The sequence below is a fragment of the Salvelinus sp. IW2-2015 genome, unplaced genomic scaffold, assembly GCF_002910315.2.
Source record: "Salvelinus sp. IW2-2015 unplaced genomic scaffold, ASM291031v2 Un_scaffold2012, whole genome shotgun sequence".
Classification (NCBI taxonomy): domain Eukaryota; kingdom Metazoa; phylum Chordata; class Actinopteri; order Salmoniformes; family Salmonidae; genus Salvelinus; species Salvelinus sp. IW2-2015.
The window spans coordinates 185766-198351 of record NW_019943361.1 but is presented as its reverse complement, the minus strand read 5'-3'; the positions used below and the strand labels follow the sequence as shown (position 1 = coordinate 198351).

Genomic DNA, 12586 nt, shown 5'->3' with positions numbered 1-12586 from the left:
AACACACAGCTCCCCCCAGACCCCATATTCACACACAGCCCCAGACCACATTACACACAAGCCCCAGATCACATTATCCACACATCCCCCCAGACCACATTCACACACAGCCCCCCCCAGACCACATTCACACAGAGCCCCCAGATCACATACACACAGCCCAGACTCACATTACACAGAGCCCAGAATCACATTCACACACAGCCCCCCAGACCACATTCAACTCAGCCTCCCCAGACCACTTCTATACCAGCCTCCCAGACCAGCATTACACAAAGCCCCCAGACCACATCTCACACAAGCCCCCCAGACACATTCACACACAGCCCCCAGACACATTCCACAGAGCCCCACACATTCACACACAGACCCCCAGATCACATTCACACACAGCCCCCCAGACCACATTCACACGAGCCCCCAGACCACATTCACACACAGCCCCCCAGACCACATTCACACACAGGCCCCACAGATCACATTCACACAGAGCCCCCCAGACCACATTCACACACAGCCCCGACACATTCACACACAGCCCCCAGACCACATTCACACACAGCCCCCCCAGACCACATTCACCACAGTCTCCATTCCAGAGCCACAATTCACACAGAGCCCCAGATCACATTCACACACAAGCCCCCAGACCACATTCACACAGCCCCCACACCACATTCACACACAGCCCCCCAGATCACATTCACACAGACAGCCCCCCAGACCACATTCACACCAGCCCAACCACTCACAGAGCCCAGAATCACATTCACACACAGCTCCCCCAGACCACATTCACACAGAAGACCCCCCAGATCACATTACACACAGCCCCCAGACACATTCACACCGACCCCCAGACCACAATTCCACACAGCCCCCACCTTCCACAGAGCCCCCAGACCACATTCACACAAGGCCCCCAGATCACATTCACACAGCCCAGACCACCACAGCCGACACATCACACAGAGCCCCCCGATGACTTCAACACACCAGCCCAGATCACATTACACAGAGCCCCCCAGATCACATTCACACACAGCCCACAGACACATTCCACAGAGCCCGCCCAGATTCACACTTCACACAACAGCCCCCCAGACCACATTCACACAGCAGCCCCCCAGAGCAATTCACACACAGCCCCCAGACCACATTTCACACTAGTCCCCCATCGACCACTATAACCATACACGGCCCCCAGATTCACATTTCAACACAGCGCCCAGCCACAGCAAGTCCATCCACCATTCACACACAGGCCCCACCAGATCCACATTCACACACAAGCCCCCAGACTGCAACATTCACACAGTCCCATCCGACACGATTCACACACAGCCCTCCAAAGATCCACATTCAGCAGCACAGTCCTCATCCGTTTATTCTAACCTCTGTATGGCCTTGTAGCCTATAATCAAACTGCCAACCGCATGATTGATAAGGATGGGTTCCTCAAGGTTCTTTGGGGAATGGGTGATTGGTTCTCTGGGGACGATTAACTGATTCAAATAACTCTTTGCAGCTCTCCAATACGGTTCTTTTATTGATAATTAAAATTGTAGGGCGACGGCAGCCTCCTTAGATATTTTGGGAGTGGGGTTTGCTCAAGCTCTTTTTTTGTGCAAACTGTGAGTGAGTATCATTTCAGTTTGATCTAACCTGTACCTTATTGCTTTACTTCAAAAAGGTTCTTTGTAGAATCTTTGAGATTGAGAAAGGTGTAATTTATAAGAGGCAAAGAACCCCCTTATTTGGACACTTATACAGACGCATTGATTTTTAGTGGTGTAGCTTTAATTGTTCCAGGCAGGGTCTACTCGCTCTAGTTCTATGTTATGAAAGGGACCATATGGGGAAAGCAGCAGTGGCGCACAATGGAGCCCATACGCTGAGGGGAGGAAGGCAGCCCTAGCTGCTGAAACCTCGCATGTTGGCTAGGGCCTGTTGTACCTTGGAGCTTTGCCAGTGGTTGAACCTGGCAGTAAGCCCCGTGCCTTCTCCAGAGGCTGCCGCTTGGCATGGGAGGCAATGAACAACTGGGGGGATCCCCTGGCCATGACCAAACGGAGCGAGGGAGGGAAAGAGGGAATGAGAGAGAGAGAGAGAGAGGGGTGCGATGGTGGGAAGGTGTGTGTGAGAGTGAGCAGAGCTGAGAGATGAGGTGCGTGGTGGAGTGTGTGGAGTGAGAGCGAGAGAGAGAGAGGTTGCTGTGGGGGGAGAGTGTGAGAGAGACAGAGAGAGAGAGAGCACGTAGATGAGATCGAGAGAGAGAGTGAGAGAGAGCGAGAGGATGAGAGCGTGCGTGGGGATGGGTGACGACATGAGAAGAGAGAGAGAGAGAGAGAGAGAGAGAGAGAGAGAGAGAGTTAAGAGTGAGACCCAGAGATTAGATCAGATGAGCAGAGGGAGAGGAGACGCGATGTCGCATCCGCCTGGTCGTGTACTTTGGTCGTGCTCCATCCGATGACGAACATGATCGCTGCTCTTCTCCTAGGTCATGTCGAGAATATCTCTCGTCATGTCTTGAAGCTCGAGATCTGACTGATGACGTACATTCTCTGCTCTCGTTCCCTTTCTCTCTCTCCTATGTTTCCCTTTTCTCTCATGCTCTCGTCTCTCTGCTGTTCTCTTGTCTCGTCGTCTGTCTGTCTCCTCTACTTCTTCGGTTACGTTACCGCTTGAACATCTTATTCTCATCTGATTCGACCTTACTCTCTCTGCATCTTCTCTACTGTCTCTGGGTCTCTAGACTCTGTTCTACAGCGATGCGACTCTGCGTGACCGTACGTCTCTCGCGTTCGCGACCTTAGACGTTACGACTCTGCATCGTTATTGCACCTGTCTCGACGATCATCGTGTGGCGTGCTCTGGCGTACTCTCTCTCATCTCTTGCTGCTCTTCTTGCTTGAGCAGAGTTACTTGTGGTTCTCCTGGTTAGTACGTCATCGAGGATGACGGTGCTAGCGTGTGCGTCTGGCTAGCTGCTCGTCGTGTGTACGAGAGCTACGTCAGTCGAGAGATGAGCTGCCGTGGGTGAGGTGCTGATATGAGAAAAGAGAGAGATGAAGATCGGTGTACGTACTGTTCATCTCTTTGAGATGGGCTCCTGCATAGACAGGATGGCGTGCCTTCTGATGAGCCATGGTTATGAGAGAGGAACTGAATCAGACTTGGACTGTACATGAGTTGACGAGGGAGATATGACTCGTGATATGCCTGCTCTGTTCATCCTGGAGGAATTGTGATCGTCCAGAGTGTGGGCTGAGTAGGTTCTGTCTCTCCTCCGGCTGGGAGGCTGTCTTGGTGCATTCTCCTGCTCTCATGCTCTTCTCTCTTCTTCTTTCTCTCCTCCTCTCCTTTCGGACTTCTCTTCTCTCTTCTTGCTTCTTAATCTCTTCCTTCGTGTGTGTTATGATTAAGGTAGATGCAATGCTTCTTTTAGTTGGCATTAAGTCAGCCCTAGGTGTATTTTACGTTTGAATCCCTTAATTCAAGCTTAGTAATCTGATTATATGATGCTGACTTTACTGGAGTTCACCTTGTTAGCCCCCCTAGTTAGCTACCATGCTCTTGACTTGCTGTAGTATCTGTGTAGTACTCTGCGTTAGCATTCTGAGGGATAATGTGTTACACATTAAAACCGTCTGTGTGTGGTGATGTTAATTAATTTATCCTCTAACTTATGCTTTTTTGTTTTCTTTCCCGTTTCTACCCTCCAACACACTCTCTTCTACGGTACCTACCCCACGCACCTCTCTCTCTCTCTCTCTCTCTCTCTCTTCTCTCTCTCTACTCTCTCCTCTCTCTCTCTCTCCTCTCTTTCTCTCCTCCTCCTCTCTCTCTCTCCTCTCTCCTTCTCTCTCACACCTGCCCCCATGCGCACCACACTCTCGCCTCCGCCCTCCCACCTACCCCACACGCCACCCGCCCCTGCATCTCCCACCCTCCCGCCCAACCCCGCCCCTTCTGCCGCGCGCCGCCGGCTCGCCACGGGGTTCGGCGGGACCGCGTTGGATGATGCGTTCGTCGTTCTTGATACGAGGGCATGTGATTGGACGGTAGAAACGGGGAAAGAAACAAAAATCGATAAAGTTCAGAGGATTAAATTAATAACATGCACAACAACAAGCGGTTTAACTGTGTACACACATTATGCCTCAGCAAGCATGCGCCAGTCTACACGAAAACTACTACACAAGCAAGAGCATAGTGCCCTAACTTGGGGCTCTACCATAGTGACTCTATAAAGCATTCCGATCCATGATATAATTCAAGTTACTAAGCTTATAACGGTAGGATATTACCGTAATTAAAGTACACCTCAGGGTGACTTAATGCAACTAAGCAAGCATTTGCTCTATTAATATTAAAACAACACAGCTGAGAGAGATAGGGAAGAGAGAGAGAAGAGAGAGATAGAAAGAGAGGTAGATGAGACGAGAGCAGAGAGAGACTGAGAGAGACCGGAGAGAACGAGCAGGAGTGAGAGAGAGAGAGACAGAGGACCAGAGAGACGAGAGAGATAGAGATATAGACACGAGAGAGAGTAGGACGAGATAGAGATAGACGAGAGGTAGCACAGGAGAGATGACAGAGAGAGATAGGACAGAGAGAGATAGGAGAGAGGAGAGAGCCTAGCAGAGAGGACAGAGCACAGAGAGAGAGAGAGCATAGAGTTGAGACGAAGGAGAGAGAGGAGAGAGAAAGTGGAATAGGAGAGAGTGAAGGGAACGAGAGAGGAGAGAGGACGAGGCGAGACAGAAGAGAACAGAGACAGAGAGAGAGAGAGAGAGAAGGGAAATAGAGAGAGAGAAAGGACGAGAGAGAGAGAGAGAGAGCTAGACAGAGGTAGAGACCGAGACCAGAGAGAGGAGAGAGAGAGGAGACCTAAGAGAGAGAGAAACGGGAACGAAGATGTGAACCGAGATGAGGAAGAATGCCTTAATCATACATTTGATCTGCATGAGATATAGGAGAACATATAGATAAGAGATCTCCCATGTTAGAGATGAGCTATTAGCTAGAGAATGATAGAGTACGAAGCAAAGGCGTGCACTGCTCAACTCCACGGATGATTTCAACTTGTATTTACCTTGCCACGACTGTATTATGAATCCTCTAGTCCCACCGACGCGTCTAGACCTTAACCAACTCGGTAAGTGGCGACCGGTTCGATCTCTCCGCGACGTATAGTATCGAACTCTAATCCCATTAGCCCAATACTTCCCATATGTAGAGGACATGCTACACTCAACACAGGACAACACATACATATGCACATTCCATTAACGTGTATACCCAAATTCATCACCATTACAGCTACCTTAAATATACAAATTCAGACTTTTTGAACATTTGATCCTATTAAACTACCCTGTGCCAATGGCCAATCGCCCTTTATTAATGTAGTCAACTGTTAAATAGCTGTACACTCCTTAACTCTCATCTTTCTATTGTTTAAGAACGATACACTCCCTGACTCTCTTTCTTCTACTTGTTAAAAGACTAACCTCACTCCCTGACTCTATATTTCTCTTTCTACTCTAAGATTAAATAACGGCTTACACTCCCTTAACTCTCTTCTTCTTACTGTTAAAAGCTACACTCCCTGACTCTCTTCTTCTACTGTTAAAAGCTACACTCCCTAATTCTCTTCTTCTACTGTTAAAAGCTACACTCCCTAACTCCCTTCTTCTGCTGTTCACATAAGATATAGGTGATGAATTGATTGTGGCCCTTTGTACAGATTTCCATATCCAAATGTCCAATTGATGTTTGTTTGGGAGGTGGGTTTTTAATCGCAAACATGGTGGAGATGGTCAATTCAGTCCAAGCTGGGAAGGAAGCCACAATCAGTTTATCACAGGAAATAATGACAGATATAGCAACAGGAGGAAAGATAACAAACAAGAACCAATTAAAGTAGCTATATCTGGGTTAAGACATTGCACTACGACAACAAAGCCACATGCCAAGCTAAAAGGTGAAAGGTCATAGTACCAGGTCAAAGGTTGCGTCGAGGGGTCGCTTCAGTGATTTGACAGCCGACTGAGTCTTAATTAGCAGGCAGCGAGCACATGATGGCAATGGGCCAATGGGGTTCAAGCGCATTAACATAAACCAGCAAGCAGAGGTGTATCATGGGGGCAGCAGTGCAGTTTGGGTAGGTGAGAAAAAACAAAACAAATAAAAAAACAAATCATTGGAATGCAGTATACAAGGGGATTACAGAACTAGAACATGCACAGTGTGTGGACACTATAGTACTACAGCTGACAAGTACAGTTCAATTAGTATCTAGCTAAGTCAAATACTGTGAAAGATGGAAACACAAACAAAAGGAACTGTTCACTGTCATTACTTCAAAAACACTGGGCATTGAGCGATATGGTCACACTTTAAATAAACTATAACTTWTGATGCCTTCATAAACCCTTTATAAGGCCGACATAAATGGCACAAAGCATTTATGAGCAAATGTCCTATTTTATAAAGGGTAATATTGGGTGTTAGATGTAACACATTACATTACATTAGATGTAAGGACCTGTTATATCACCTTTATATAGTGTGACATTTGCTTATAAATTATTATAAATCTATGTAGGCCTTAGATTTACATGTACATATTTAAAGGGTTTAAGAGGCCTTTATTAAGCAAAATGAGCTACAGTTTGTTTAACGTGTGACCAGTAGGGTCATTCAATCATAAAATAGCAATATACTCTTTTACTGTACGTATCATAGTCATTGTCACATTACTATGACTATACACCGCAAGYCTTGTTATTGTTCCTCATACAAACAAAGCATGGCAAATACTAAGAACAGCACACAAGTGAACAGTGCTAGTTTAGCTGTGGATGTCCAACTAGAGAGGAAGGACCATTGTTATATTAGACTTAGACTGCAGTCAGATAAGCACATTGAATACATTGAATATCAACAGGAAGCTGTGCAGGTGAAGATTACACTGACATAGTTACAGATACAATCAGTCAGTCCAGGTAAACTTCTGTTATTTTATCAGTTAATGCAACCAGCCAGAAGGGACCTATAGTATAATGGAGAAGTTACCCACAGACACAGATCTAGGATCAGTTTACCCTCCCCAATCCTAAGACCCGTGTCTAGGGGCAGCTTCATCCTACTGAGTGTGTTTTCCTAATTCCCACTATGCGACTGTTACCGAGAGGATCCAAGATGGCTGATTACTCACCATGGCTGCAGCGGCAGTGGCCTGGTTGACCTGGTGCTGGGCGGCCTTGATCTTGGCCTGCAGGTGAGCCGGAGGGTGGAAGTACTTGCACTTSTCCCTGGAGCAGCGGCCCTTGATGTAGTCCATACACACGGTGACRGTGTTGTCGTTGGTGTCTATCATGGTGCTGTCGGAGGGGTGGGAGAAGCGACAGTCGTTCTCCCCCCGGGAGCAGTTACCACGCTGGTACTCACGACACACCTGGTGAGGGGCGAGAGATGTGAACATAACGGATCAGTTTAACCTTCTGTCACAAGGGCTTCATAACGCCGTCATAATCATGACATATCAGATGCCATAAACCAGGGGTGTCAAACTCAGTTACACAGATATGCACAGAGCAGATGTTGAGCAGACATTGAGCAGGGTCATCGGTGTGTTGAACATGGCATTTGTAAGGCAGTAGAAGGCAGCATTTGTAGGGCAGCAGAGGGCAGCAGAGGCTTTATGTTAACACAGCATGTTGTGTTCTTGAGTCAGTACAGGGTTTCTGTGGCTGCTGGAGCGGGGTGTATGTGCGTGCGTGTGTATCTGTCTGCCCGTCCATCCGTCTGTCTGTATCTCTCACCTCCAGTCTGTCTGTCCTCATGAGTTTCTGTGCGGCAGCGGCAGCAGCGTTGGGGACCTGTCCATGGTTGGGGTGGCCTGCCATGAGGACCTGTGGGCTAGGCATGATCTCTTGCTGCATCAGTCCGGGTGACACCGGGCCCAGGTACGGGTTGAAAGCCGCAGCGCTGGCATTGGTGGCCAGGCCTGGCGCCATGGGGAACATAGGCTGTCAGGGGCAGAGAGAGACAAAGGTCAAAGGTGAGAAGTTATACTTCCTGGTAGGTCAAATATTAAATGTACTTTGTTCAACAGTTAACTGACCCCCTATTCCCTATGTGATGCATTGCTTTAGGACTCGGCATGCTCAGAAGCACTGCACTATATAGGGAATAGGGTTCTATAGGGTCCTGGTCTAAAGTAGTGCACTATATAGGGAATAGGGTGACCATTGAGACGCAGACTATTGTAAGTGTTGTCCTGTAATGTGGTGCTGCCTTACTTGGTGTAAGCTGAACCTYTTGCTGTCTTGGACCAGGTCATAGAGATTCACCTGGATTGGTAAAGGTTGAGGAAATGAAGAGGGGTTTCAGGTCCTGGTATTCACTCACAGTTCAGTTCCATTCTGTTACACTCACAGTTCAGTTCCATTCTATTACACTCACAGTTCAGTTCCATTCTGTTACACTCACAGTTCAGTTCCATTCTATTACACTCACAGTTCAGTTCCATTCTATTACACTCACAGTTCAGTTCCATTCTATTACACTCACAGTTCAGTTCCATTCTATTACACTTCACAGTTCAGTTCCATTCTATTACACTCAAACGTTCAGGTTCCATCTGATTTACCTCACAGTTCAGTTCCATTCTATTAACACAGTTCAGTCATTAACCAAAGTTCCTCCATTCTACATTACACTCACTCAGTCCTCTTAATACAGTTCGTCCATTCGTATTACACTCACGCAGTTCATTCGATTCTTTTACACTCACAGTTCATTCCATCTATTACACTCATGTGTGTGTGTGTTTGCGTGTGTGTTGTGTGTTGTGTATGTGTGTGTTGTGGTGTATGTGTGTGTGTGTGTGTGTGTGTGTGTGTGGTGTTTTTTTGTTTGTGTGTGTGTGTGTGTGTGTGTGTGTGTGTGTGTGTGGTGTTGTGTGTGTTGTTGGTGTGTGGTTGTGTGTGTGTTGTGTGTGTATGCATGTATGTGTGTGTTGTGTGTTGGTGTGTGTTTTTGTCTGTGTTCTGTGTGTGTAAGACATACATGTACTGTACATGAGTGTGTGTGTGTGTGTGTGTATGTCTCACCATAGGCTGAAAGCTGTGTGCCAGGCATCATGGCGTTGGCGAGGCTGCATCTTGGAGCCAACATGGCATGTTCTCTGTTGGAATAGATGTATCCTGCCGTTGATCTCCACTGGGTCTTCAGGGTGACCAGGAGGATGGAGGTACTACAATCTCCCTGGAACAACGGCCCTGAGGAGGGGGGGGACAGGAGAGGAGTAAATTAAGGGTGAAAGGTTTGGACTAGATTCAAACCTCGATTACTTACAGTAAAACAGTACACAACAACAGACAGAAGATAGAGGATACCCATAATTTCATGGTATCATTTACATTCCATATTTATTACAACATGTATAATCTGCAGGATGAGATCATGGTCCTGATGTGACCTGCGTGATTTATTATGGTTTCCCTCTGTGCTAGTCAACATCCGAGAATGTCCTGTAAACACACACACAGTCAGCTGACAACCATGTGTGTGCCATTGTGTGTGTGTCTGTGTGTGGGTGTGTGGTGTGTGTGTGTGTGTGTGTGTGGTGTTGGTGGTGTGTGTTTGGTGTGTGTATGGTGTGTTGATGTGTGTGTGTTGTGTGTGTGGTGTGTGTGTGTGTGTGTGGTGTGTGTGTGTGATGTGTGTGTGGGTCTGTGGTGTTGTGTGTGTGTGTGTGTGTGTGTGTTTGTGTGTGTATGTGTGTGTGTGGGTGTGTGTGTGTGTGTGTGTGTGGCCTGTGTGTGTGTGTTGTGGTGTTAGTGTGTGTGTGTGTTGTGTGTGTGTGTGTGTGTGTGTGTGTGTGTGTGTGTGTGTGTTTGTTAATTATACCACTCCCTAACCTTGCTTACCCTAGGGTTCTGGACCTAAGCCTTTGGCACTTGCTAATTGTTAAGGGCTCTGCTTGCCCTGTTGGGAGAAAAAATGTGTGTCTGCATCTGTGTGTGTCGTGTGTCTGTGTGTCTGGTGTCTGTGTTGTTGTCTGGTGTGTCTGTGTGTCTGTGTGCTCGTGTGTCTCTTTGTTTGTTGTGTCTGCATTGTCTTGTCTGTGTGTCTGTGTGTCTGCATTGTGTGGTCTTGTGTGTCTGCATATGTGTGCCTGTGTCTGGGTGTCTGTGTCTGTGTGTCTGCATCTGTGTGTCTGTGTGTCTGCATCTGTGTGTCTGTGTGTCTGTTTGTCTATGTGTCTGTGTGTCTGTGTCTGTGTCTGCATCTGTGTGGCTGTGTGTCTGTGTCAGTCTGCGTCTGTGTGTCAGTGTCTGTTTGTCTTCGTGTCTGCATACATGTGTGTGTTCAGTTCAGAAGAGGGTCTCTGTGGCCCTGTGGGACTACCTGCCAGATATCCAGCTAGGCTACCTGTCTGACAGGAGGTATAAACACAACACATTCATATGATACAGAGATATCGCATCACAATATGAAGTGAAACTTCAAAACACTCGTGCCAAGAGTTGATGAACTAACTAAGAGAGATGGTCTATGCTGTCTGCTGTCAATACACAGCGCCAAGAAGGAAGGGTGCAGTAGCAGAAATCCTGGAGGACTGGGGTCAGGATACTTCAAGTGTGACACACGCACACACACACAGGCACACACACACACTGGAGTCATGATCATGTAACAGGTGCCAGACACACATAGGCCTGTCTTTTACATTGATATCTATTTACATAAATGTATTTATTTACATGAAATTCCATGGGCTGTGTCTGTCTGTCCTGCCGCCTGGGTGCATCTCAATACGGGACCTTAGAWTTCTAAAGGTTCTATCTGAGATGGTTGGRTTTAAAGTTGCAAACCCTCAATGGTTTGAATGGTGMYAGCAATTTATTTTATCATRTCGTATTCTTTTTAACTTAACAACATGAATTGGGSGTATTTAGAGTTGTATATAGGCAGAGAATATGGTACAGAATATATGTCCATAACAAAATTTGGACCGAAATGCAGACAATTCCACGTCATAATTCCAAGCCCTCCATTAGTCTAATGTGGTTAGCTCTTTTATTCTCCTTCCCTTCATTGGCACTGACCAGAAACAATTGGACAGGTGAAAGGAAGCCAGTTCCTTGTGTATCATAACCCATATTGCGTTCATCCTGTGTTTTCTGGTCAGTGCAGATGAAGGAAATTAGATAAGGAGAGGAAACCACATTAGACAATTGAGATGCACCCTCAGAAGTTTCCCCACTCAGATACAGGCAGGAAGAATTTGCAGTTTCACATGTTGAGCTTAAATTTCACATGTGAAACCATATTTGCACATGTATTAAACTTATAGTTCACATGATAACACCCCCTTTTCACATGTGAGAAGAAAAGAACATGTGAAATTTGCAGGAAATCTCACTTTCACATGTGGAATTGCAAGTTAACATGTGAAAATCAATCACATATGAAAATCAATCACATGTGAAAATCTTATTTGCAGTTTCACATGTAAGAAAACTCCACATGTGGAATTATAAATTCACATTTGGTGGTGAAATAGTGTTATTCTTCTCACATGTGTAAAGGTGGTGTTAACATGTTGCAATATCAATATTTCCACATGTGGAATTGCAAATCCTGTAATGCCGTAATGTAAAAAGGCAACTTAGCCTYTCTGAGTATAACAATTAAAGTGCGTTAAAAATAKTGATTTATTATTTCTGAGCCATCCGTTCGGGGTGTTAGTGCTGCATGCCTCTCGTCATCACATGTTGGCCAGTGTCCGTTGGAAGAAGCCCAGTGAAAAGAACAGAGAAGCTAGTGCTCTGGGTCTCCTTATTAATCCTGTTTAACATGTTACAATTTGCGCTGTCACATGCTGACCAGACCGGACACGTCACGTGCGCGAGCGTCGCAAAATAAATTTAGAAATCCATGTTATTCAATTATTGCACCCACACTGCTCGCGCGCGCTAACGAGCGTCTGCGATGCCATGGGCTAAAATAGAACTCCTTTCTATTTCTGACGCAGATCGCGCTGAAAGTGCCTCTCCCATCTCCTCATTGGTTTATAGAAGCAGGTACCCACGTGCCATCTCCTCATTGGTCTACCCACGTGGGTGATTGAAAGACGAACTGTGTTGCCGGTCGTCGTGGTAATACTATGAAAGTTTAGATGCCGATCACCATATAAGTTCAAAGATGAAAACACCACACCACCAACACACACACACACACACACACACCCACACACACACAACACACACACATACCGAGCATAACGGCTCCTGTTGTTGTTGTGAATGACTCATCCCTTACAAAAAAAGCACATAAAATTATTATGTGAAAAGAAAAAGGGGGGAAAAAACACACTGTGAACAAATTCACATGTGAAAAACAGAATGTGTGAAGTTTCACATGGATTTTTCAAGTACATTTTCACATGACAGACACAGACACACAGATGCAGACACACAGACCACAGATGCAACCACAGACACCAGACACACCAGACACAGACACACAGACACACGACACAGACACAGACACCCAGACACAGACA

The 12586-nt window shown here is 46.4% G+C and overlaps 1 protein-coding gene across 1 annotated transcript; it reads right to left on the bottom strand.

The window, feature by feature from the left end:
* Positions 1 to 5582: 5582 nt before the first annotated feature.
* On the bottom strand, positions 5583 to 8363 carry LOC112072715 (muscleblind-like protein 1). Its single transcript, XM_024140102.2, has 4 exons — positions 8313 to 8363; positions 7833 to 8039; positions 7226 to 7465; positions 5583 to 6060 (listed from the first exon to the last, which is right to left on the bottom strand). The coding sequence occupies exons 2-4, from the start codon at positions 8034 to 8036 to the stop codon at positions 5998 to 6000; spliced, it is 507 nt and encodes a 168-aa protein (XP_023995870.2). The 5' UTR covers positions 8037 to 8039; positions 8313 to 8363; the 3' UTR covers positions 5583 to 5997.
* Positions 8364 to 12586: the final 4223 nt, after the last annotated feature.